Consider the following 27,811-nt stretch of genomic DNA (forward strand, 5'->3'; position numbering starts at 1 on the left):
TGACCAGGACTCCTCAAAGCTGTCAAGGTCATCAAAAACAAGGAAAACCTGAGAAAATGTCACAGCCAACTGGGGCCTAGGGAGACATGAGAACTCAGTGTAATGTGAAATCATAGGTAAGATCTTGGAACAGAAAAAGGGCATTAGTTTAAAATGAAGAAAATGGAATAAAATTAAAACTTAATGTATAGATTTTGGCCCACTGATTACAACCAATGTAACATGCTAATGTAAGATGCTAATAACAGGGGAAATGGTGTGGGTTATATGGGAATTTTCTGTGCTAACTCCATGATTTTCCTGAAAATCTAAAACTGCTCTAAAAAATACAGTCTATTAGAAAGGAAAAGAAAAATTAAGGGAAATGCTGGCACATCAGCCAACCCAAGCTAAAAAGGACAATGGAAGATCACTCCAACCCTGTGTGACTACATGGCAGGAAAGGAGCTAGAATCCCCCTACCACCTGCTGTTCATTCTGCTCTTCGGGTCTTCAGTGATCACCTGGAACTTGATTCAGCAGCAGAAGAGATTCTTCCCTCACAGACAACAAAGGACCCATGCTTTAAAAAGAAAGCTCTATCCCGGTACTTACTGAGAAAGCACCTTCTCTTGGAAGCTCTTCCTCTCACTTTAAGACCAAACAACACACCATTAGAGCTCCCCTTTCCACACCATTAGAGGAGAGTTCATTCAAGTACTAAGCAATCTCCAACACATTGTGGAAGCCAGCTGTATCTGAGTAGTAGTAACTCGGATGCACGGTCCACAAATACAACACTACATTTTCACTGCCTCTCACTTTTGTCTCACTCTTGAGTTCCCAGAGCCCTTCCTCACTACACCTGGATTAGTTTGCAGGGGACATAACAAAGTACCATAGGTTGTGTGTGCAAAGAACAGAAATTTACTGTCCGCAGTTCCAAAGGCTGTAAGTCCAAGATGAAGGTGCCAACAGGCTCAGCTGCTTCTGAGGCCGTCCTGCTTGCCCACAGAGGCCTGCCTTCTCCTGTGTGTCCCCACATCCTCCTTCCTCCATGCGTGGCTGTGTCCCAATTTCTGCTTCTTACAAGGACACCACCATTCACACCTGCCCTAATGATCTCATTTTAGCCTGATTACATCTGTAAAGATCCTGTCTCCAAACTTGGTCACATTCTGACATACCAGCACTTAAGACTTCAACATGAATGGGGGAGTCACGATTCAGCCTGTTTCACCATCCATCTCAGCCCTCTCCTTTCTCCCCAACTTAAAAGTTTTTCCAGATTTCAACAGCTGGAATTAGTCACACTTACTCCTGTTCTCCCGGACCCTTCTCTATTTTTACCATGTTATATTTTGCCTCATATTAGTATTGTTTTTGCTTCATGAAGCAAAGCCATAGAGACAGGAAAAGTATGAGTGCATTTGATGAATTAAGAGTCCCTTTGTGGGGAGCTAGAGTGTATGTAAGTCACACAGTGGCAGGAAAGCTGAGGCTGGGAAGCTGGAAGGGTTCAGACTGCACAGAGCTGTACACTGTATCATAACTGATTTGGGAGAACACTAAAGCAATATATTATTGTCACAAATGTTATTATTACTTATACTGCTTAGAGTCAAACTCCCCCATACTAATGACTTTCCTTCAAAAGTCCTTTCATATATATACATATATATCAAATGAGTGAGAGAGAGAATGGTGCATAACTGTAACTTATTAATAAATATGAACATATTAAGGATATGTGTTCCAAAACTTGTTTAGGAACAAATAGATTTGAATGGAAAGGCATATGGTATTAATGAATCATTTAGAAAATAGCGAAGCAGCCCATCAAGTCCAAAGGAGGCTTAGCTGAGGTCTGAGCAGACAGGTCACCTCAGTCAAGGGGACTCAGAAGACCAGCTTCAAAGCCTAACAGTGCAGGTGTGGCCGGGGTGTCTGCCTTCAAAGAGCACAGGCTAGAGCAGCAGAACACTGCACACTTTGGCGACTCTGGATAAATTCTCAGAGGCAACATGCTCTCATAAAGGTCCCTGAGCTGGGCGCCACAAGTCTTCATGATTCTTGTTTCGGCTCCAAGACTCTTGAGTTCTGTGAACTTGGCAAGTCACTAACTCCTCCAAGCATTAGTCTCTCTATGACAGGGAGCACTGTTATCTTAATAGCATGGCCTCCTCACTCCTTCTCTGCCCTTGCAGGGCACCCCGTATTCCGCTCTCCCTATCACATCTGCTGTCATTAGCATCAGCTGTATGCAGCCAGCAAAGGCACAGAGGCAGGGGGATGAACTCTGAGACTGGAGAACAGCAGACCAATTTAGAGCGAAGGCCAAGTATATGAACAGCTCCCACCATTTCTAAGGCATCTAGGGGTTTAGCAGTTCTAGACAGTGTTGTTACTACATCCGCTGCATAGACTCAGATGGTCCGACTCTGAGAGGTCACCTCACCCCTGCAGGGTCCCCTGGGACTAAAAATGACCGCAGGCAGGACTCAGCCTCACTCTACCGTCTGGAGCTAGACCATCTTTGCCTGTAAGCGCACAGTCCCACAGGTGGCAGAGGCACTGACTTCTGCAGTTTGAACCCAAACTCCAGTGTGATTATCAACAATAGTAGCTGAAAACTGAGGGGACGAGATTTCTTCAACTGAAACCAAGGGCAGTCCTCTGCTCTGCCCTCACTGACTCTCCCTCTAAAGGCAAACGCTGTTGGTTTTTGCCCAACTCAGCATGTCAGAGCTGAAGAAAGTGGTTTTCTGTAACAACCAAAGCTGAGCTTTCCTCACTTCTCACTGTTCTTCCCCACCCCCACCAAACCCCCACCACGCAAAGCTTCTACGTCTCTATGTATTAACAACACGTGTTGCAAAGAAATAAAAAAGCAAAGAGCCATTATTACTCTATCAGCATCATGACTATCATTACTTCTGATTAAAAATATCTGACCACAGGATATAAAAACTGTGAAGCATCTGCTTACAGTTTTAGAGAGAATCTTTGAGCTTTTGCTATAGTGCCCACAAATCTGAATTTCCTGCAACTGACGGCGCTTGCTATGCCATTAACACCTGTGAAATGTTCATCTTAATGTACTTAACTCACAGCACTAGACACATTTGTCCAAAGTCAGGAAGCTATGGCAAACCATAGCCTTCTAATCATTTATTTGTCACTGAGAAAAATAAGTTTGAAGATTTCATGGCAGCCTAACAGAAAGCTTTCCTCAAGATAAATAAGATTTATTATTAACATAAATAACATAACAACATTGGAGTACAAGAGAATGAATCGGGAGGAATGGAAAAAGCAGTAAAAGCTGAAAAGGCAATTATGACTCACAAATGTCTTTCCGCAGTTCCGTGCACTGACACAACTTCTGGGAAGTCTCCTACCTTCAAATGCTTAGTGGACATTTTCTTTCAAATGGCTTCATGTCACCCTAAGCTGAGTATTTCTGGAACTGACATCAATTCCCTTCTAAGGTGCCTGTTACTGTCTCTCCATGGAGCCCCCAAACTCCCAGGCTTGAGACCCAGGGCCCCCCACCTCTTTATCTCCAATTCACCCTGGCCTTTCCAGGTCCCTACTTGTTTGCAGTACAAAGCCCAAACAATCTCTCTTTAAAGCAGCTTTCACCACATCTCTGTTCAAAATGCCTCATTTCCATTACCTCCCACTCATAATCAGGCTTGAATTTCTCTAACCCCATCCCTCCCCATCCTAACCCTCCCCAAAATACTCAAGTGTGACTCCTGACCCCTTACAACACCCTGCCCATTCTGTTTACATTCTACTCATTCGGAAAGCCATTCCCCACCCTGTCCTGCCACTTACCCAAATTCTACCTATCCTCCTAGGCTTGACAGGCAAAATTTGAGATAGATGGATTAAGGAGGAAGATGATGGAGATGGACAGAGATATAACTTGGACCATGAGATATGAGAAAAAGGAATAAGTGGGGTTTCCATCCTAAATCACTTACCAAAAGGAAGAGCAGTTCAGTTTTAGAAAGCCGTTGGAAGTTGCAAAAGGAGAGTCAAGCTGGCGTCCATAAGCAAGAGACGCAGACCAGAAGGGGCTAAAGGTATAGACTGCAAATAGCCTTAATATCTAGAGACAGCCTTACAGAGTCAGCTCACCCACAGATCCCATCACGAGAGGCTGACAGAAGGGCAAGGACTGAGCTTTGGGGGAACGGTGAGAGAGGAAAAGGGAAATATCGAACACACAGGAGGAAACCCAGAAAATTCCAAAACCCTGCTTGGACAAACGAGAAAACACTTTCTGGCAGAAAGTGTGGCCAACAGTGTCAAGGCTCCACCTGCAACAGAGCCACAATAGCTTCAAAAAACAAACTAACAAAAGAAAATTAGAACAAAAAGAGATTTAGGGTCTACTCTTTAAAGAATTATTCAGAAGGCAATTGCCATGCAATGAAAGGAGCAGAGGCGGAATGTAAAGGCATCAGAACAAAACAAACTGGGCCAGGCCACTCATCCTAGAAGGCGGTCAGTGAACATCAGAAACAGCAAAAGGTAGCCGAAGTGAGTGTTCAGTGTTTGTTTTTTTTTAATAAGGAGAATAAGTATGCTTGAGTTGAAGCAAATTCACCTTTCACTTTTAATATACCTTTAATATAAATGCACAAAAGGAAAACTGGAAAGAATCACAGGCGGCTCTAAATCTTGATAAATTGGGAGTATTCAATACACCTATGAATTCAGATGTAACTGAACCTGAAAACCATTTTTCTGCCCAGCTTTGGTCATCAGAACTTTCCTCTGAGCCAAGTCACTATGTGGTATGTTACAGACCCATGGAAGAAAGGTGTCATCAAGAACAGGCCCTGGTTTCTTGGCCTGCCTTTGCTTAACTGCTTTCCTCAGTCCCGACGAAATTCATCTATGGAGAGCTACACCAGGAACCCAACCAGGTTCTGAGTTTCAGAAGCCAAGTAGCTCCCTCACTCAGGCTCACCACACCCAAAACATACATTCTCGGAGCCCACCGAAAGAGCAATGAAATCAGAAAAAGGAAAAAGTTAATGTCTCAATTTGCTTATGATGCTCAGGGTTGAAAAAAAGATATTAAGTATTGGAATTTTAAAAAAGGAAAGGAAACTGGAAGTGAAATGTTTGAGTAACATAATGGGAGCATTAAATAACTGAAAAGCAGCAGAGAAAGCACCCTCTCTCTCCAGATCCCCTCTTAATTACATGAAGCAGCCACTCATCTGTAAATAAATTGGGATTTAGTGTGTATTATTTCCAGGTGCTGCTGCACTTTTAGATGTCACTGTTAATATATTATGCAGCTATTATTCAGGGAAGGACATTCAAGGTGTAGACAGATATAACCGTGATAAAGCACTGTAAAGCATGGAATGGAAAATAAATTATTTGAAATTCTATCTCTAACTGTCACCTACTTGTTATGTTTGCCTAAACTTAATCATGTATTTTCTTATACGGGCAACAGAGAAATAGAGGAATGTGTCAGAGCACTTCAGAGCAACTTCATCTATTAATATGTTAACATCCAAAAGAATTTATAGTGTTATTAGGGTTCAGAATCCTCAATTCTAAAGGAACTAGAATTTATAAAAAGATTTTTTTCAAAGCAGAATGATTTCTTCTTTGAATGCTAATTTCTTTTTGTTTACCTTGATATTGCTACCTCTTACGAACAAGGCATTGTAATATTGTTAGGACTCTTCTCCCCCAAAAATGAAGCTTCCTTTAGGAAATTCACTATGAAAAGTTGGAAAAGACTTGTTTGAACAGTCATATGAAACAAAGAAGAAAGTACATCATTTCAAAATATTTTATATTTAATATAAGATCCAAAGATATTAAAACTTATTTTTTGACCTTGTTTTTTTGGTTTTCCAAGAAATAGCCCATCTTATTTTCTAAAAAAGAAAACCTGAATTGTGGGTTATGGCTGCAATTAAATTGCAGTCACTTGAATTCTCTATATTTCATTTGTTTTCCTCTAAAATAAAGAAGGTAGAGAGATTGTCAAAGGGTCTTGGTGTTATAGAATGTAAGTCATTCATAGACTGCATGTTCTCTCTGCACATGAACCAATGAATTAACGGCTGTACTCTGGCCTCCTCTGCCCCCAAATAGGAACCATATTTAACTAAAGAGTTCTAAAATAATGGCAGCATTCAATAAAACATTGTTTGAGCCTTATAATATCTGGGTTTTAGTATTCACTGCTATCCACATTGGAAATACAAAGACCTCCAATCTTTGTATAAAAGAATCCAGGGTGTGAAAAATAAAAATAACTTTAAAATAAGTAAATAAAAATATCAAAAGAATGGATACTTCAATTTCAAGAAAAAGTGGGAAAAGGGTTACTCTGAAATATAAATGATAGAGGATGCTTTGGGTATTCCTATTTCTTGAATGAACACTGGCTGCACTCTCCCACCAGGCACTGCTCTTCATAAACACCGCCTCCCTTGGCCCACCATCATCATGATAGTGGGAGACACTGAGCGTTACCAACACCACATCCTAACAAGAAGGCAGCGGGGGCACAGAAGGTGAACTGGCCTGCTCAGAATCGCACAGTTAACGAGTGAGAGCCAGGGTATAACCAGGCTGCTTGGCCCCACCACCTCTCTGCCAGCGCTCTACTCCAAACAGGGAGGGCAGAAGAAGACTGAAGAAGACTGATCAGGGTAGAATTCACAATTCACAGTGCCGATTTTCACACAACACGAGAGAAGCAACAAACAACATACCCTATGGGGACCAAAAAAAAAAAAAACAGGAACAGGGAAAATGGATGGAGTGTGCAATCCAAGAAAGAGCTAAACTAATCAGGCTGTGCCCAAGGCCAGAAGCACAAGTTGCTAAGGTGCAAGCTGATGGGAATGAGCACTGTACTCAATAGAACCTCCTGGGAAAATTACACAAGCCCTCAGAGTCTCCACTGTAAAAGAAAAGATCATACTATCTACCATGTAAGGTCATCACAAGGACAGGAGATACTATCTGGAAAGCTCCCGGAAAATATCAACAAAGTACTAGCTCAAGCCAATGAGAGCGGAGAGAAGCAGGTGGTGCCAGCAGAGGGTAGGCAGGCTTGTATTTAAGGCATCAGGTCTGTAGCAAAGGTGGGTACCTCTACCTTCAGTTCTGTTATTTTCTCACTATGCTGCCTGAACTCACCTATTTACTTTGCTAAACTTTAGAGATAACTAATACTGCTTTCCATTATGGAAAGCCAAATCTTCCATCAGACATGTGACTTCCATCAGAGTCAAAAGTCAAATGCCTCCAGGAACTGGGCTAGTAAATGGAAAAAGCAGGGGATGAGCAGGATGGGGAGGGCTGTGAGGCTCAGAAAATCAGCTCCCTGCCTGAAGGTGTTTCAGTTCCACAATTCAAAGAACATAGTGCCAGCTGGATCCATCCCTAAATCCAGCCGCACCAGTTTGCAACCCCTCACGAACATCCATAATATTCTAACACCAAGGTCTCCTGCCTCGAATGGAAAATCAAACTATCAGAAGGGAACTATCACTGCATCCTCCCGGGACCTCCGTGTCCTTTCCGGCCTCTTGTCCAGGAGTCAGCCTCTGCCTCTGCTCTATGTCAGGCTTCCTTCCCCTGCCCACTCAAGGGTCTTTTATCTATCAGTTCTCCCTTCTCCTGAGCCTTTGACCAGACACCTCCTTCTCTATTAACTCCTTCACATCATCCTTCAAGTATGCACAGATTTTTCTCATCTTTTTTTTTAAACACTTCTTCAGCCTTACATACCCTCCTCACCTGCACTCCCGGTCACCACCTACCTCCTCACCTGTTTCCTCCTAACCCACTGAAATCTGTTTCTCATCCCCATCAATTTCTTGAAGCTGCTCTCCCCAAGTTTACCAGGAACCTTCCGCTACACCTGCATTTCTGGCTTCAGCTTCCTTGACTGCTCTACAGCACCTGAGCCTCCTGCCCCTTCTCTGGAGCACCCCCTTCTTGTAGGTTCCATGGCATCCCTCTTCCTCAGCAGCTGTACTGCCTCAAGCTCCTTTCCTGGCTTCCTGCCCTGAGCCCTCTCAGCTGGTGATTTATCAGAGTTCACCCCCTCGCCTCCTATCCCACTGAGCACATTCTGGTTGGCAGACCTTACCCACTCCCTTGTTTTTATCCATCATATCCAGATGCCCATGATACCAAAATCAACATCTTGAACCAAAACTTGTGTTCCAGGCCCAGATCCCTTTACTAAACTGCCTACTGAAATATGTTAAAGTTACCATTTCATCACTGAAGCCCTCCACCACCCTCAGACCTATGTCTCTATCTCTGCACCTAACTCTGTAAATGGATCCGAGCCAGTATCTCTCCACCATCCTCTTCCTTTACAAACAACCAAGAGCTGTGCCTGCCATTTTCCACGTTCCTAAAATCTCCCAAATCCTATCCACTTGGCTTATTCCCACGAGCAATTCCTTCATTTAGATATTCATAATCTACTAGAATCATGGCCTGGGTTTCTCAACTAACTTCCATGCCTCCAAAGTTGGTTTCCAAATTCATTCTCCATCCTGCAGTTATAAGGTAGAACTCTGGTTATGTCCCCTCCTGAGAAGGCTCATCCGAACTTCTTGCCGCCCACAGAGTATAGTCCAAACTCCTTAACACACAATGCACTACAAGAATATGTCTTCCTATAATCTCTGAAAGTATATCAAATTTGGTTTATTATATATTAATTCTTTCAGGTAAATTGGTGATAATGATTATAGCAAAAAGCTCTATTTAGTAATAAGAACACATACAAAGCAATTTTAATTGGATTTAAAATTCAGCACTATTTCAGTCCTCTGTGAAATACCACTGTCAATTTTTCACACCCTAATTTTATATACCTAATACATTGCCTAACAACCTAATTTTCAGGAACAATAATTTTCAATCCAATCAAAATATTATGATTCACAATGCAAGATATTAATCTGAGAATGTTAAAATTCATTTTAATCCTCACTATACCTGAAAAGGCACTTGTCTATTAATACAGCATACTCAAGCTTTCACCTTTTGAATTGCAATTATTTAGAGGAAAAACCAGAACCATTTTATCAGAAATATAAGGTACATATTGTAGAGGGATAACAATGGTACTTGGTCTGAGTCTCAGCTGTGACTGATGTAACCTTGGGCAACTTAGCGCCTCTTGACCAGATTTATTCAGCTGAAAAAATACATATAACTTCTACCTCTAAGGAATATTTTAACGATTAAATAAGATATTATATGTGCCTGACACAGAGTCAGTCTTCATAAGTATTAACACTGTCCCCACAATTCCCTGAAGATTGTAGTAAAAGGAATCTAATTAACTCCATGGCCTTGAGAGAATGCAAGCGACATAAAAATTTCCAACAATATAAACATCCTGTATCTTCAAAATACTGTGAGAAGCCTGAAGTTTGACAGGCTAAACAAATCAATGTATACATAAAGACATATGGAACAAAATTTCCCCAAAAACATTCCCCATGGAATGGAGGCATCTTCCCTCCCTGCCCCAACTCAGTGCAAACTGAGGGCTGCCTGAATCTCAAAGACAAAAAGCTCTGTAAAAACCTACACCAATGCTTTTCCCACAAAGTATTTCCTTATTTATATAAGTTTGAATTTATTTTAAAATCATAACAAACTAACCCAACCCACTTGTTGCTCAAGAGAGTTGCACAAAGAACCATTCTTTAGCAAATTCACCGTAAAGCACTTAACTTTTAGTGCTAATTAAAGGGGACCACGCTTCCGGAGATTTGTGTAAGACTCTTTTGCTAACTAACACTAGTGTTGTAGGGAGCCAAATACAAATCAAAATTCAAAGGACATTCTAGAAAACTGGATTTTAACCTACCACTGACCTAAAATACGAAGTCCAAGTTTCTTTTCAATGCTGTGACGAGGTGAAGTATCACTTTGCTTGATTGAGGTAGAACTTGTACCAAAACAGCTTGGGTAAAAAAAAGTCAACTAGCAACAGGAAAGGCATCAATGGGTGTGAACCAGAAAAAGCACAATTCAGATAGGAAATTTAACCTACATTTATGTGGGCATGCACTTCAATTTTGTACAGCTCATACTGACTTAGGGGAAAATCACTTCTAAAACAAGATGATTATGTTTTGTACATAATCCATCAATGAAGACAAAAGTGCTTTAAATGTTCAGAGGGCAGACACAGGAACACCAATTAGGAAACGAAAACTTCACCTATGCCCAGTCTTGCCTACCACTGGGCTGCCTCCCCAGGACTGGCTGGAGTCTCTGCTTTGAAACACTTACTCCCCCGTGAGCATGGTCACTGCTGCCTAACTAGCACTGCTCAATGCCTTTATCACCTTGGCCATCCAAACCGTTCTCAAAAAACTGTGAAAATGCTAGCAATAGAAAAATATTGTTTTCTAAGTCTTTTATTATGGATAGTGTATTTGTTTCAGACAGATGAAATGTATCAATAAGCAAAACTGTGTTCTTACATGTCTTTGTGTTTACAGAGGCAAGCCTCTTGGAAAAGCAGAGACCTTCCTTGTTTGGCAACAACATAACCCAGAAGATTATTTTACTATCTAAAGTTATTCTAGAAGTGTACAGTTATTTTATTACCCTTGCTTTTATATATCACAATATGAGATATTTTGAATTAATTTACTTTAGGCCTTGAACAGGAATGAATGAAAGTTTAATAACATTATTCTTGTGGGAAAATGGTGACTACTTTATAGGAACGCTTCACAGCACATTTTCAATAAGGCATCATAATGAAGATAAACGTGAGGACTAGCTACACAGTACAAAGGTTGGGTTCAATTTATAATAGCAGGCCTAATGAAAATATGTCATTAAATGCAAATTAAAATGAGAAAAATATAATCATTATAGAAAATGTTTATTGAGCACTTACTTTACTTAGCTACCCTGAAACTAAAAGGTCTGGTAAATTTTCAAAATAATTTCAGAAGAGACATCCTGTGGACAAAAAGTTACTTTTTCAGAAGGGCATCTAACTGGTATAACTGGGTTTGTCTTCTTTCAGCTGACACAGTTGACTTCCACTCACCATCCATTGCCCCCCCCTTTCCTCCAGGTGAACAGACTTCCAACCGCATTTATGCATCAGCAGGCCAAGTACTTACAGAGGCTGAACCCCTCCTTAGCCCCACTGGATAAATCTTCATTAAGCTAAGACTGCGAGAGTCATGTCATCTCCCTTGATATGACTGTTTCAAGAACCTGCATGTACAAATACTCTGGCCAGTGATAAATGACAACTCTGCTGGAGGGTAGAAGACTTTTGGGGAAATGTTTCCTAGTTCTTAAAAAGAGATTCCTAAAACTGATTACAAGATTAGGACAACCACTTTAGGTAACCACTTGGCTGTATCTGCTAGAAATGAACTATGCCTTTCCTATCACCCAAGCTACACTCCTAAGTATATGTTCACCAAAAGGCTAGAATATTCACAGAGGCTCTATTTCTAAGACCAGATCTGAATGCAGTCCAAATGTCTATCAACAGCAGAGAAAAAATACTGTGAAAATTTCAAATAATGAAAATGAACAAACAGAAAGTACATGCCACAATGTAGATGAATCTCTAAACATAATGTGGAATGAAAAAGATCTAGACACAAAATAATACCTACTGGGCAGTTCGATTTATAAGAAATCCTCAAACAGGCAAAACTTATCTATAATATCCAAAGTCAAGATCTTGGTTATCCTTAGAGGAACCATGAAGGGAGCTTCTGAGATACTGGTCATGTGCTGTTTATTAATCTGAATGCTGGTTTCATAGGTATGTTTACTTTGTGAAAACACAACAAGTTGTACACTGGCGATTTTAGCGCTTTTCTCTATGAATGTCATTTATCTATAAAAATTTTTACTTTAAAAAATAGAGATGATACCAAAATCACAACCAGTAAGAGAAAAAAAAACTAATTAGTCTTAATTCAAGTAAAAAATGTTTTGATGTCTAGCAATACCATCAAAAAAAAGTGAAAGAACAACCCATAAAATGAGAGAAAATATTTGCAAATCATGTGTTTCATAAAGTACTTGTATCCAGAATAAAGAGCTCATACAGTTCAACAATAAAACAAATAACCCAATCTTTTAAATGAGCAAAGGATTTGAATAAGAAGATAAATGGCCAATAAGCATGTGACAAGATGCTCAATATGATTTTAATCATTAGGGAAATGCAAATAAAAACCACAATGAGATACCACTTTACACCACTAGAATGGTTAAAATCAGAAAGATAGACAATAACACATGTTTTATAGTATGCAGTTCATCCTTACAAACTGCTGCTGGGACTGTAAAAATTTGCAACCACTTTGGAAAACAAACAAGTGATTCCTAAAATACTAAAGAAAGAGTTACCATACACCCCAACAATTGTACATCTAGGTATATACCCAAGAGAAATGAAAACATATGTACACATTAAACTTGTACGAATGTTCATAGCCAAATTATCCATAAAAGCCAAAAAAATTGAAACAAACCAAAAAGCCATCAACTGATGAATGGATAAACAAAATGTGGAATGTCCATACAATAGAAAACAATCAAGCAATATAATGAAATGAACAGATGATATGTTACATCACGGAAGAATGAGCCTTGAAAACTTTAAGCTAAGTGAAGAAGGAAGTCAGAATAGACCATATATTGCAGGATTCCATTTATATGAGATGTCTAGAATAAGAAAGAGACGAAAACAAATCTATTATTGCCTCAGGCCTGGCGGGAGAGGGTGATGGGGAGTAACTTTCTTTCGGGGATGATGGAAGTGTTTTAAAAGTAGATTGTGGTGAAGGATGCACAACACTGTAAATATACCAAAGCCATTGACTTGTACACTTTAAATGGGAGAACCTGATGGTATATAAATTATATTTCAATAAAGCATTTTTTAAATGCAAGAGAAAAAGTCTCTCCTCTTATAACCTTTAACCATTCATTTATGAGGATTTGATGCTTAGGGGTGATAGTCATTTTACAACCATGAGTGAACAAATCAAAGGGAGAAAGCCAAATAGTTGAAATGGGTTAGCAGAAAAATATAGAAACTGGTCCTTGGAAACATGGCTGAGCAGCTAAATTAACCAACTGTGGAACTTCTGTATGTGGAAGAAAAATTTTTATTATTTCTTATTTGTGTCTTTCCATTAACTGCCCAAAACATTAGGATGCTAAGCAAAAGCACTCCCTCATTTTCTTTCATCAAATATTTTATATGCATGCATAACATAATAATAAATAAAAGAAAATTATTATAATTTGGGCCCCTGGTAGACAAAATGTAGTATTTCTTGAAAACAAAGAGTAAACAAAATGGATTGAGATTTTTGTTCTGATACAGAGATTTTCACAAATATATTCGAAGAGGCAAGTCCAGCATAAAGAATATAGTCAGTAGTTCTGTAACATCTTTCTGTGTTGACCAATAGTAACTACATTAGTAGGAGTGAGGATTTTATAATAATGTGTGTGTATGTATATATATATATACATACACACACATATATACATGTGTCAAGTCATTATGTTATATACTTGAAATTGTTATATACAATATAATATTGTATATCAACTATACTTCAATAAAAACATTGAAAAATATATTCTAAGAGGCATTTTTCTGTATCATCTTTTTGTAATACCTTGAAAAATAAAGACAAGAAGAATGTTAACCAGTCATCAATGGACATAAAATGTATCATTAGCTAAGGCAATTTTAGGAGTATAAATCTAATACTAATCTCTCATACTCACATTAGTATTTCTTAATGCAGTAAATTTATTATTAGTTTATTATTGACGTGAGTTGCTTAGTAACTTAGAGGAATGGATTAATTATTGATATGGATAAGGACAACATATGCTACTATTATTAACTACTATCATAAGTAAACTAAGAGCATAAAATAGCCATTATCTAGGATCAGGAATATAATTTCCTCTTGGTAAAATAGTGCATGATTAGACTTACTCCAGAACATTACATATTCCTGTGATACTTATAAGCAGTGGTGGTAGCACAGCAAATTAAAATTACAACTGCTATTCCATGACACTGGATGAGAAAAGATACTATGTGTTCTTTTATTAACTCATTTGCCTAGAGCCAGATTTACAGATATATAAGTAAATAATGTCAGCAGCTGCAATAAATCCTGGTCTGTGACCTCTCTTCTGAGTTTTAAATCTGCATTTCCAGTCCCTTCCTGGGCATTTCCACGTGGATGAATGGCAGCTGTGAAACTGAAAACATTTCAAAGTATACACCCCAGCTTTCCACCAAAACAAACCCCCTTTCCTGACACTTCCTTAAGAGCTCCACCATCTTCAAGTCACCTCAATCTTAGGGGCTCAATCTTAGGGGAATCACTCTTTTCCCCAGATCTCACAATAAACTATCAAAGCCCTTGGGAAGCTCTGACTGTTCTCTCCACATCTTGTCTGTAACACTCTCTTCTTTTTGTCAAGGCCATCATCCCAGTGACGTCATCTGAACACCATGTCTGGTTTTTAAATGACTTCCTGAAGAGCATCACCTCTTCTGAGCCATGAAATTGATTACATTGCACTGAAAGAAAAGTTTTACCAAGCAAGCCATTTTTGCATTTCATCGTTGGTACATTCCCAGCACCTAAAACTGCCTGGAACATACACAGCAGGTGCTCAATAATTATTTGGTGAATGAACAAAAAAAATCATAACTGAAATGCAGAACAGTGATCCCCACTGCTCTTAATAAAACACCGCATGTCCTACATCTGATCAAAGAAAAGCTTCTCAATGGAAACCTGACATTCAAGAGCTTCCATTCTTTCTACCCAACCTGACATTCTAAATTTATCTCTAGTTATTTAATTTTCAGATCCCCTAAACTCCAGCAAGAGCAGATTGCTATAAAATGGCTATATGTGTACTTATACATATACAGTATTTATTTATAAATAACTACATATATTTATATATTATTCGATTATTATGAAATGCTGTGGAGGAAAACACATTAGAGAAGGGAGACATGACAACAAGCAGGTTGAGGACAGTTAAGTTTAACCTCACTGATTATGCGACATTTGAATACAGACCCAAAGGTGGTGGGGGAGCAAGCCACGCGGCTGTCTGGCAGGGGAATATTCCAGACAGAACAGATTCCAAGGGCAAAGTCCCTCAGGTGAGAGAAAGACATTACTGTCTTATTTATGTCCTCAGCACCTGGCACTATGCCTAGAACTTTCCCAACTATTTTTTAACCCATCTGTTTATATTTATTTAAAGCTTCTATATGCTTTAAATAAATATAGAGAACTGAAATTCTTAGAGAACTGAAATTCTCTAAGAAGTCAAACTTCCAAACGTGAAAATTCCTAGAATTTATCTTTGAGTTTAAGTACATAGAAATCTCAACCCATCTCAGATTCAGCGTGACTACAGATGACCTTGACACCTTTCCTCCAATTTCCTCTCCCTCCTGGCGTCCCCATGGTTACTGAACAGCATGCAGTGCTCCCATGCCTCCCACTCAAAATCTCCATTCATTTTTGACAAGCATAACATATGTACATGCTTACTGAATATTAATCCCTCCCCTAAAATCACAGTATTTGGTTAGCCTAATTTTATACCTACTATCTTCCCCAGCCCCCACCAAAATAGAGTTGGGGAGAGAAAGGCAAAGTCATTACCATTATTTCAAATCTGTGTCCCCACAGGATTCAATATTTATTTAATAAGAAATGCAACTGAGATGTTTCTGAAATTAATCTCAAACAATCAGGGATAATTCTTCCTGTAAAGAGGGCTCAAATTTAACTGGAATCAAGAAGCAAGAGTCTAGTTCTCCAGAGGCTTTGAGCTCACCCAGATAGTAATGCCAGAAAAACAAATTCTAATAATATAAAATGAAATTGCATTGCTTGCACAAATATGGTTCTCACACCAAACTGAAAATAAAGTCTATGAAATTTAGATACATGTAAATATCCATGTAATTTGATGCATCTTCATTTATTGCTTTCAAGTCAGTATCTTTTTCTTTCTTTCTTTCCTTTTTAAATACAGAAACTTATGAGAGCCATCAGGCACACTGATAGGATATGGACATCTATGCTGAAAAACAACATGGGCCAAGGGAAGGACGTGGCAGAGGAAGAGAGACTCCAGGAACAGCAACTGACAACAGCAAGCTGCAGCAACGCCGAGGAGCGAGGGTATCAAGAAAAAGCTCCTCAGATGAACACACACACAAAAACCCTGAAACAAATTCAAATACAGAGAACAAACTGGATGCTGCCAGAGGGTAGAGGGGGTGGGGAGATAGATGAAACAGATGAAGGGGATCAAACTTCCAGTTATAAATATGTAACAAATGAGTCATGGGATCAAAGGCGCACACAGGGAATATAGTCAATAATATTGTGATAGTATTTGATATGGTCTGGTGATAGATGGCAACCACACTTACAGTGAACATGTCATAATGTACAAATGCCTGTGATCCTGTGAAAATCAATAAATTCAGACCACTAGATTTTGAAGCAGCCCCCTAGAGCTCAGCTAAGGAAAATGTTTCAAACTACTAATGATACAGTAGTTCGTAGCCTTTATTCCATATGACCCAAGTCACTGACCAAACACAGTCAATAGCAGTCAAGTTCTAGATCAGTTAGAAAGCAGCAAGATTGGGAACACCGTTAAAGCGTCTCAGAGCCAATAAGTTAATCAGGAACAATGCCCACTGATAAAAATCTCTAATATTTGTTCTCCATAACAAGGTAGCTAAGTGATATTTGTATTTAGAAATTATTGCAAGATATTTCCAGTGCTGTACAACCCAAATTCAGAAGAGGATTAGTAATTTAATCCTGGACCTGGGTCACAATTTTTGAAAAGTTAAACATCCATAAATCACTCTTAGTTATCTTTGGTTTAAACAATAATTGGCCCAAGTGGAGAAGGTGAATTGGGCAAAAATCCACCCAAGTAAAATAGGAAAAAAAAAAAGAAAAAGAAATCCTATGCATGCTTCAAAATCCTCGCTCAGTCCACCCCCTATTCCTTCTAGAAAGTGGGAAACTATATGACTGTATTAGGAACAACAAAGCAACAAGCAGAAAGGGATGTAGTCCCAGATGATTATAATGAGCAAACCTGCAATAAAAGGAAACAGGATTTCTTCACTGATTCCCAGATCTGGTTGGTCTCTTGCTGGTGTCTAGTGTCATAGAATTGTAAAGGGTACATGGGAAAATTTTGAAGAGTGGGTCTTAACAGGAAATGCCTCTTCCCTGTTCCTTGTTCCTATAAAGAGGGATTTTTCCCTAAACAAGGCTGGACTTGCTCTCCATCCACTCCATTCCTTCAACTAACTCCTCCTTTTTTTTTTCCTCTTTTAAGTTGCCCTTAGAGAGCAGGCTCAGAAACCCTACCTGGGAGCTCCCCGCTTCTGCTCCCCTCTCCTGCCCCCTACTGCCCTCACCATAACTGGGTGGGCAGACCCTTTTCTCTCTCAGCCTAAGCTATATCTGCAATGCAATTCTATCCACAATAGAAGTGATACGTATTCCTCATCTGATGACTCCAATAATGCCTTATTTCCTAATTTGTTCAGAACTCAGGCTGCAGAGAAGGAATCTCTTCATGGGATCTTCTCAGAGAACTCACCAATTTCTACAACTCACCAAGGAATATTCATAGAAAATACACTCATTCTAAAGGCAAATAAACTGGTTGCACTGAATAAACTCTCATCCACAGCTCTAAGTGATTAATTAAGCTGGGTTTAGAGAATGTACTTGCCTTAGAGTTCCCAAGTAAAAGCATTAATTGATTAAAAAATTCCATCTTTCATCATTTGTTAGGACTTACAAGCATAAATGTCTTCCTTCTGTACTCAATGTTTATATTCAACAGTTTAAAATCTGGGTTTCCTTTTTTTATTCATTTCAAGGCTTCTAAAAAAAAAACAACTATATAGTCCTAAGTTACAACATTTACATACATACAGCTAATGATGCCCTAAAAATACTTTAAGAAAGCACTTTAAGTTAACACCAGATTGTGTTTAATAACAGTATTTCCACCCCTATTATGAGATATTCAGTGTATGGTGCCTCCAATATTGCACCATTAATTTTTACAGCCTCTCCCTAGGTTTTCGCAAGTATCGGTACAATTGTATTATCCTTATATACCATGAGCTTAAAACAGCTACCCAGAAGTCCAACAGAAATACTACAGTGGACTGGAATCAGATGTAGCTCTACCTGAAGGATAGTTTATATCATGAAAGCAGGCTGCCTCCTAGGGAACCATGGCACAAAAAAAGTCCAGTTTTCCATAGGATTCTTGGTATGTGGTTCTAGGATTCCAGTGAGTTTCTATTGTGTGTAGCTGTAAGAAGCTAAAAAAAAAAAATGGTATTCAAGCACAAGCAGCAACCAGAGCACAAATATTTTACTAACATCACTGTGCCATTGTAAGCTGTCATTCTTAAAAAAAAAACAGAAAAACTCATAATTTTTATACTGGGTAAGATATTATGGAATAAAAATCTCTTACCATCCTTCTATTCAACTAGAAGTGCTATCATACTCTTACGCAACTATCTTACATAGGAAATATTTCTCTGATTTTCACTACAAAATAAGCTGAAAATATAAATTCTACTGTATAAACATGTATGATAATCATAAAAAGATGTGTCAAGGTGTGGGGGGGATCATGGGGAAGACAGTGTAGCACAGAGAAAGCAAATAGTTACTGTGTGGCATCTTACTGCACTGATGGACAGTGACTGCAGTGAGGAATGGGGGGACATGATAATATGGGTGAATGTAGTAACCACATTGTTTTTTCATGTGAAACCTTCATAAGAGTGTACATCAATAATACCTTAATAAAAAAATGAGAAAAAAAGATGTGTCAAGAAAAATGACCAATAAATGTCATAGTGACTAGACTTGTAAATTTAACATAGGAAAAAAAAAAAAAAGACTTCGAACTTTTTTTCTCCATTCCCTACATTTCTTATTTGTAGTAACAAAAAACTTTTGATTTCCCCCTCAGGATATTTTCATCATCACAGATTTTTATCATCACAACCACAACTGCCTCTTTGATGTCTCCACATCTCTTCTTACAATAAGAAATACATACTGAAGAGTTTACCCTTCACCAACCTCTGAGCTAGTTTGGAGCCTTTTCCACAAATAGGAACATCAAGGCTGGAAGAAGTTCACCAGCTTGCCCAAGGTTGCAGAGTTTGGATATAAATGCTGGTTTTTCTGACTTCCAAACCTATACTCTTACCAGTGACACCATTCTGATCCCTCCCACATGGTTTCACTGTTGAGGTGGCAGCCTGCTCCCCTGCTCTCTTGCAGCTTTCCAGAGCACAGACATTTCTTGACTTTTCTCACCATCAAAACTTTCCTATCCTGTGTCTCATTAATTCTGATTGTGTTAGGTTATCATAGGGCATACAACCCACAACAGCCTGTAACAGGGGTTATACCTAACAACAGTGCCGTTCACATACTACTTGATTAACATGTGGTTTGGTTGCCAATCATTTACATCTCAAATAATATATTTCCTTTCTAAAATGTGTCTTCAAAAATCTTCCTTTAATTAGCTTCTAATAGCCAGATTTGCATACTGCAGAGACAGGGTAGAGAGGATGAAGACCTTTAAATGCCACAATAACACTTAGTTACATCTTCTAAACACTCGTCAATTGAGGGAAAAAGGAAGGTAGACAAATCAGATACACTGCATTTGGACTCCCCAATGTAAAAAAATCTCCATGTGCTGTCTGTTGCCCTCATTGCTATACCTCTTTCAATTAGCTCAGGGCCTAAAGAGTAGGTTCCTAAAAAGTATTTGTTGCTCAGGTGGGTGTGGATGGATGGGTGGATGGGTGGATGGATGGATGGATGGATGGATGGATGGATGGATGGATGGATGGATGGATGAATAGAAGGATGGGTGGGTGAACAGATGGATGAATAGATGGAATGAGTTATTTTAAAGATGGCCACTTGGCTATGGACTATATATTTAAATAAGAGTCTATTTTATATCTGAAGGTATATACTAACAGGAGATGTATTTTACTATACAATTTAGATCTGTTAGAACGCACTTCAAAATATTTTCTACCTGCAGCAAGTCTATAACCACCTATAAATTAATTCTGTGTCATATTCATTTATAGGGGAATTAATTTTTCATTTTGTACATATTTGCTTACATCATAAAATCAGCTATAGTATCAGTGCTTCTTTCAAATTTAGTTTGCCAAAAAGCTTTTTATACATTTTCAAACAATGAGAAAGAATAATCTATTAAAAGAAATACTTCCAAATATAAAAGATAGGTTCAAAGCAACTACTCAAAGGTCACATTGGAGTTATGCACTTCTACTTTTAAGTGAGAATGGTGGACTGCCACATTTAGCTGTGGTACAGCTAAAAGAACATTTCTGTTTATTCAACACTATAATTTATTTTCTATTCAGTAAACTATGAGGTTTATGCACTAAATACATTTTAATAAATAAAAAAATAAATAGGCTGAATCAAAGCAGGAACCATGTTTTTTATGGAGTAAAAATACAAGTGTTCACTGGAGTTCAGGAAACATAAAATTTGTTTTTCTTTTTTTTTTACCCAGATGTGAGAGGGAGTTTCCACAATCATGAACCACTGACGAGACCATTACACATGGATCTAATTCCTGTTTAGAATTAGAACCTTGTTTAATTCTATTTATCCACGAGGCTCAATCTGCTAGCCCTGTGGGAGATTCCAGGACACCAAATGATAATAATTATCATCATCATCATCATTGTATTTAGAGAGAAGATGTTCCTTTTTCTGGCCAAAATAACAAAACTTTCCAGAAAAGTTGAACATTCAAATCTCAAATTGTTTCTTTTAGGATCAGTCTTACCTCCTCTTAATAGCAAGGTTTCCTTTTCTTCCCATAAAGCAAACTCAATCCAAGGTATTAACTACCGTTGCAAATAAAACACAAACTAGAGTTGATTTTCCTAGTTACAAATTGGCTTTGGGTGGTGAAACAAAAGCACTCTGTGTCATATTCATTTATAAGAATTAATTTTCTTATTAATTAACTGAAGAGCAGAAGTCAGTTCACAGGTCTTGCATGTCCCCTGCCATTTCTCAGGTGTGTGACACTGAGCAGTCACCTTCCCCACCAGGCCTCAGTGAACACCTCAGCAAAGCAAAGGAGACCAGATGACCCAAAAATCCACCCAGTTCTCAGCAGGCAGCACAGGTTCCACCTATGGATACTGCACTCCTATACCTTCACAAAGACACTCATATTTTTGTCTTCACAGCCTCCAATGCCAGGGCAGAAGCCAGAGCTTCATTCCCATCCTTCTACACAAGACTAAGACATGCCCAGCCCTCAGTGTGGGAGCATGCAGACATAAAAGCCCCTCACAGGCAATGGAAGCAGGCTCGAAGACCACTGTGTTGTCTGTCTCAGTCTAAACTGTTGATTCAACACTATAATTTATTTTCTATTCAGTAAACTGTGAGGTTTCTGCAATAGTAAAGGATAACTCTTTCTTAATCAGAATATTTCATTAACCAAAATGCACTCTTCTTCATGCAGACCATACAGTATGGTTTCCTAGAAGTTGCCCTGTGATCCTGAACCTTTTGAAGCCTCCTATTTCTCCTATGTTAAACAGGAGGTTGGACTAGGCGATCTCTTCAGTTCCTTTTAAAAACAATTTATTTAATTGTATACCTTACACGTCTAATCTTCCTCATTGTCTGTCCGCACTGTCACCCTCTTACATTCCTTTGAAACATCAGTGGAGGTCTATTTTGGAAGAGATTCATGAACTTGAAGTTCTACCTGAGAGACCTGTGGGAATAAAGTAACTTGCAAAAATCACCATTTCACTATTAATGAAGCAAAATCTTCCTGGTATCTCCTCAGATACAATAAATAAATAAAAATCAATGTCTTTCTGTCAGGTGAATATGCAAATGGCTTGTGAGGCAGCAACCCAAAAGGCCAGGTCATTTTTACGAGGAGAGCACGTATATGGGAGACACTGCTATCTGCCTGAAAGGGAAGAAGAAATGTAGGCTATCTGGAGACCTGGGACACAAGTGGGTGGGGAGGACAGAATATGTAGGATGAGCTCAGTGTTCTGAGTTTTATTCTCTCTGATGTGTTGTTGGCCTATTTTGCAACCAAGCCCTGGATTCTTTCCGATTAAAGAATCCTGCTCTACACAATGACCTCACTTTGTTTTTCTATTTTCCTAATGCACCAACTTTCCCTAAACAGCTGGTATGTGGCTCAGTGATCACTGAGCCCTTTCAGAGTACACAGAGCAATGGCTGCTCTTTAAATACCATATCAATAAAGATAAGAGTCCTCTCTACAATATGCTGTGCCTGTTTCTCAGTTATTCAGTCTCAAACCATAAAGTTTTAGGCAAGAGTCAGATACATGTTTCCCATGCATGCTCTCCTGCTGGTCTGCGGGCAGGACCAGTGCCCATTCTGACAAAACTATCCCTCTTCAGTAGTGAAATGAGACAAACAGACATAATGTAGCGATTTTTTGAAAAAGCTAAATCTATACAAATTATAGGTCCGTGTTTATTCTGAGATCATATCCTTCCTACATTTAGCTATTAAATTAAAGATCCTCTTCTTATAAAATGATGGGGACAGCAAAGTTAGTAATGTTCTTATTTGGAAAAAAGAGAACATGGCAATGCTATTGGTCTCCCTGTCCTTGATTGTTTTTTTCAATTTTTACTGCTCCAGCATAAAATCTCAGTCTGGGATGTACTCTCCCTTAGAAGTGTGAAAGTAACGATTTTATGTGTAAAGACTAATTGTAATTTATCAGGAGTTTTATAGACCACAGCCCTAGGCTACCTTGAAATAGAGAAGATGTGGTCTCCACAAGCAAATGAGAGAGACAAACATGCAGACTGACGTCGAATGTGAACCTAAATACCTAGAAGTTCCTCCATCAATTAGCTTTGTAACCAAAATTAGTATGATTGGAGTAAATAATTCTAGTGGTATGGTGGATGAAGGAAGAACACCTGTGTCAGCAAAATGGCAAAATTCATAGCATTAGAGCTGGACTTCAAGAGCTAGGAAGTCTAATGACATCTAAAAAAATGACACTTCTGCAGCCACCAGAAGGACAAACATACAGAAATTAATTTGAATGGATCTCAAACTTGATTTAAATCAACAACTTTCTACCCATGGTGCTGTCTTGATTTTATACAATCAAAATTGTATAAAATCTCCACACATTAAGTAAAAGAATTCCAGCTGGTAGGCATGACCCAGACATTTGTAAGACTTACCGTTAATACAGGCAAACCCATTATGTTTCTAGGTAACAGGGAGAAAAATGCAGCAATTTTTTTTCTTCTTGCTAAGGCACCATCAGTTAAAGCATAAAGTTATTATTATTAATAACAGAACTCAGGTTTACAAAATGAAAGCATAATAAGAAATGTCCAATAGCTGTGGAAGCATGTGTCTTTCTGAAAACGGAAAATCTCAAGAAAGAAAAACAGACACAGCCTGCTTTATCCATCTTAACAAAAGAGCCAAGTTTGAGTTGTTTAAAGTCACAAATTGTGTTAATTTTTGGAGTGCTGTTGGTGCTGGCTACTAGTGGTATCTAAATTATATTCAGGATTGTTTTTACATCTGTAATTATAATTTTTAAAATTCAAGCAGTTAAGTTGATGACTTTCTGTAAAGCCATTTCTGTGTTATAGGTAACAGACATGGTAAACATTTGTTTACAGTGTTTCACAAATAATCCATTTAAGTGAAATCAATAAAAAGGAAATATATATAAATATGTGATTTGGAGATTAAAGTTAGAAATATGTACAGATATGTGATTTGGAGATTAAAGTTGGTCTTAAAATGTAAGTAAAATATATAAAGTGTCCTAAAAATATATTTTTTAAATCATGCACCCAAAAAAGGTACCTGGTCCCCTCCCTCTCCACTGTCTGTTGGCTACATCCTTGGGTTCCAGGTGGCCCTTGAGGGGGGCAGTTCAGGACCGGGGTACCAGTGGCAGGTTACCCACCTACCTCCACATCAGCCATCCCATTCCCTCCTGGACTGTTCTATGTGGGGCCCCTCTCTCTTGTTTTGCTGAACACCACATATGCTCTCTCTTCTGAAAATCCAGCTCAGGGTATTATGCTAAGTGAAATAAGTTAGAGAAAGACAAATACCATATGATTTCACTTACATGTGGAATATAAAAATAAACAAGAAAACAAACAGAAACATTCATGCATGCAGAGAACAAGCTGGAGGCTGCCAGAGAGGAGGGAATGAAGAGATGAGTGAGACAGGTGAAGGGGATCAAAAGCGGCAAACTTCTTGTTATAAAATAAATAAGTGATGGGGATTAGAAGTACAGCATAGAGAATATAGTCTATAATACCGTTGTATCTTTGTATGATGACAGCTGATAACTATACTTATTGTGGTGAGCATTGAGTAATGCGTATAATTGCTGAATTCCTTTGTTATACCTGAAACCAACAGAATACTGCACATCAACTATAATTCAGTTAACAAAACAAATATGGTCATAAATAGAAATTTTAAAAAAAAAACAGCTCATGATTCACAACCTCCATTAAAAAAGCAAAAAGAAAGACCAAAACAAACCACCTGGCTTGCAGGTATCTCCCTCTAATTCTGCATACCCACCACATTGATGCACTTAATGGGATACAGTGCCAAACAGACATCAGATGACTGATACAAGTATTTTCTCTAGGATTGGACCAGGGATAATCTGGGATAACAAAAAGTATAAATATTATCCATAACCTATTTTGGAAAAATTACAGTGAGTAATTCCATTATCCTGAATATAAACACTTCTGCAGAAACAAAGCCTCCCTACCAGAATTTAATCTTCACTCAAAACAAACCATTACCTGTACTTAATGGACAGTAGCAGTTATGATACCATGTAACAGGACTAGTCTGAGGCTTTGGTCTGGAAATTCCATTTGACAGCAGAGCCATGACTACACATCACTGACTCCCCTAATCTAATTAAATGTTCCCAAGGCTATAAATTCTGTGTGTCGTAAGCAAAGCTACCAAATTTCCATCCAGAAATTGTTGCCTCTCCAATTATTCCCATTTCTCCCTAAATTTTTTATTATTGGAGTCTGTCTTTGAGGACTAGTTGAGATGAAATGACCTCTCAAACCAGGTCTGAGGCCCTGGCAGCCCAATGTCTCTCCTGCCCCTCACCCTGCCCTCCACCACCCAGTAGGTTTAATTGTTTTGAGCCATTTTGTGTCCTCTTTCCTCTTTGATGAGTTCCAGTGTGAACTCATCCTTCTCATGTTGGATGAGGTTAGGGCAGTAGATGGAGGTGACACAAAAACAGGGCAGAATCATTTCAAACAGTAGGAGAGAAGATGTCTGTGGACCTTGAAGAGCCAGCCTCCCCATCAAGGCCACAGTGACTGGAAATCTCTGCTGTATCATTTATACAGATAATATATGTCCCTTAAAGGATGAAGTCAGAGGAAGTATTTCTCAACATTAATTATAATTTTTAAAAATCCCTTTGGAAACGTAGGACATCTCTTTCATCAAAAAAGACTCAAGTCTTAAAAGTGAAAAATACTAAATGTTTTATAGATGGTGGGGGAAAAAACAACTGCAGTGTGCTGAAGAGTATATGAGGCATGGATGTGAGGCAGGACTGGACCATGAGAAGTTCCAAACTTAGTAAGTACATGTGCAGCTGAGAACGACAGAGAAGGATGCCGGGCATTCCAGCAGCCCCCAAACATACTATTACTTGCCACTGAAGGACTATTCCCTAGAGGGAAGCAAGGGTCCTTATAGAAAGAAATATAAATAAGGTGTGTACTAAGAGGGCCATCTCCCCAGTTTCACCAACACAGACTGTCTCTAAGGTACCTGGCAATGGACAAAATGATGGGAGTAAAAAGGGGTGGCGGATGAGACAGGAGCTGTCTTAGTCAGCTCTGGCTGCTAGGAAACATAACCTCAGACTGGGTGCTTAGATAACAAACTTTTACTTCTCATGTTCTGATGGCTGGGAAGTCCAGGATCAAGGTAACAGCATTTGGTGAGGGCCTGCTGCCTGACTTGCAGACAGATGGCTGTCTTCCTGGAGTGTCCTCGTATGGTGGGGAAGGGAGGAAACAGCTCTTTCAGGACTCTTCTATGGGCACGAATGCCACTCATGAGGGCACCACCCCCATGACCTCACCTGATCCCAATTACCTCTCTAAGGCCCCACCTTCTAATACCTGCACACTGGAGGGCAGAGTTTCAACATATGAATGGGAGGGGCGAACGAGGACACGGACACTTCAGTCCATGACAGGAGCCCACAATCAGTAAGAAAAAAACTTTAGACAATCAAGGGTGCAATCCATAGCCTCGGTGCCTCAGCAATAATCTATCATGTACACTGGGAGCACAGATGAGGAAGCAGTTCACCCTGCTTAGGGAAGGAACTCAGAAAAAGACCCATGGAAGGCATGATGCTGCGACTAGATACTGAAGGAAGAACAGAAGTCGACTAAGAAGAAAAGTGGGAGGGAATTCTTCAAACAAAAGAATGACTCTAAAAATCTCTCTCTCTTAATTTCTTGAGGTGAATAAAAACAACTTATTAATTTAAATCAGAGGTAAACTAGAACTTTAATTAGTGTTGAGATCTCTCCAAAAGTTATCTGTTTTCAGCTTAATCTATTCATGGCATCTACAAAAATCACCCACTAACTCTGCAGAGGTGACAGAATACTTAGCACAGTAACAACACAAGGATGAAACTTATTGGCACAGATTACCTCTGTGCCCACCCAAACCACTAACGTCAATGGAAGGCTTCATTTGCTGCCTCAAGTTTACATTACATTAAGCATTTTTTAATTTTAATATAAATTGATAAAATTCAAGAGCTATGTATCTGCTTTGAATCTAAACCATTTTCAGTAAATCGCTAAATACTTCACAGGAATGAGAGATTTAGGTGATGATTTGTTATTCTTACCTCCATGGGAAAAGCTTTGAAATTAACTGTGTGCTCAGAACCACGCTGGTTTTCTCTCCCCCAGTGAAATCTAACTTCATACAGTTCAAATTCATGCCCTTGAAGCAATGGACCTCCCGATAGAACTAAAAAAAGAAAAGAAATTCTATTTAATTACATATCAAACATATTCTTCAGCACAGCATTATAAATATTGGGGACATGTTTTGCCAGAAAGCTCCCATGAGCTCTGTAGATTAAATTCATACAGCCAAAATGAGAAATTCATCACAATTGTGAGATGAATATACACTATCACCTTGACACAGTAGAAATTAAAAAACTTTGAAATACTGGGTAATAATGTGCATATGTTGACATTTTGGGTTGTGGTATAGAGTAGACAAAGAAAACAAATGCAGTCGCTCTATTCCCTAGGACTTAAACACAGCACTCATGTAGGGACAACAATATGCTTTGAGTCTCAGACTAAAATAGTTTGCTACAGACCTATCAAAAAATTAAACCTTCTCTTCAGATCATCCATTTGTACTAGTATGTATTCCATTTACAGATTTATCCATCTATTAAGCCAATCTGATTTTCAACAATGAAATCACACTTAAAAAGCAATTTACCATTCAGTGTCACATATACACAAACA

At 38.8% G+C, this 27,811-nt stretch overlaps 1 protein-coding gene across 4 annotated transcripts in view; it reads right to left on the reverse strand.

The window, feature by feature from the left end:
• CA8 (carbonic anhydrase 8) overlaps positions 1-27,811 on the reverse strand; it is an 86,111-nt gene that overhangs the window by 45,880 nt on the left and 12,420 nt on the right. For all 4 annotated transcript variants that reach the window (XM_036998194.2, XM_036998193.2, XM_073229572.1 and 1 more), the window contains exon 3: positions 27,169-27,293. In XM_036998194.2, the coding sequence (XP_036854089.1) occupies positions 27,169-27,293 (125 nt within the window). The remainder of the gene's footprint in view (positions 1-27,168; positions 27,294-27,811) is intronic.

This window comes from Manis javanica, chromosome 2, assembly GCF_040802235.1.
Source record: "Manis javanica isolate MJ-LG chromosome 2, MJ_LKY, whole genome shotgun sequence".
Taxonomy (NCBI): domain Eukaryota; kingdom Metazoa; phylum Chordata; class Mammalia; order Pholidota; family Manidae; genus Manis; species Manis javanica.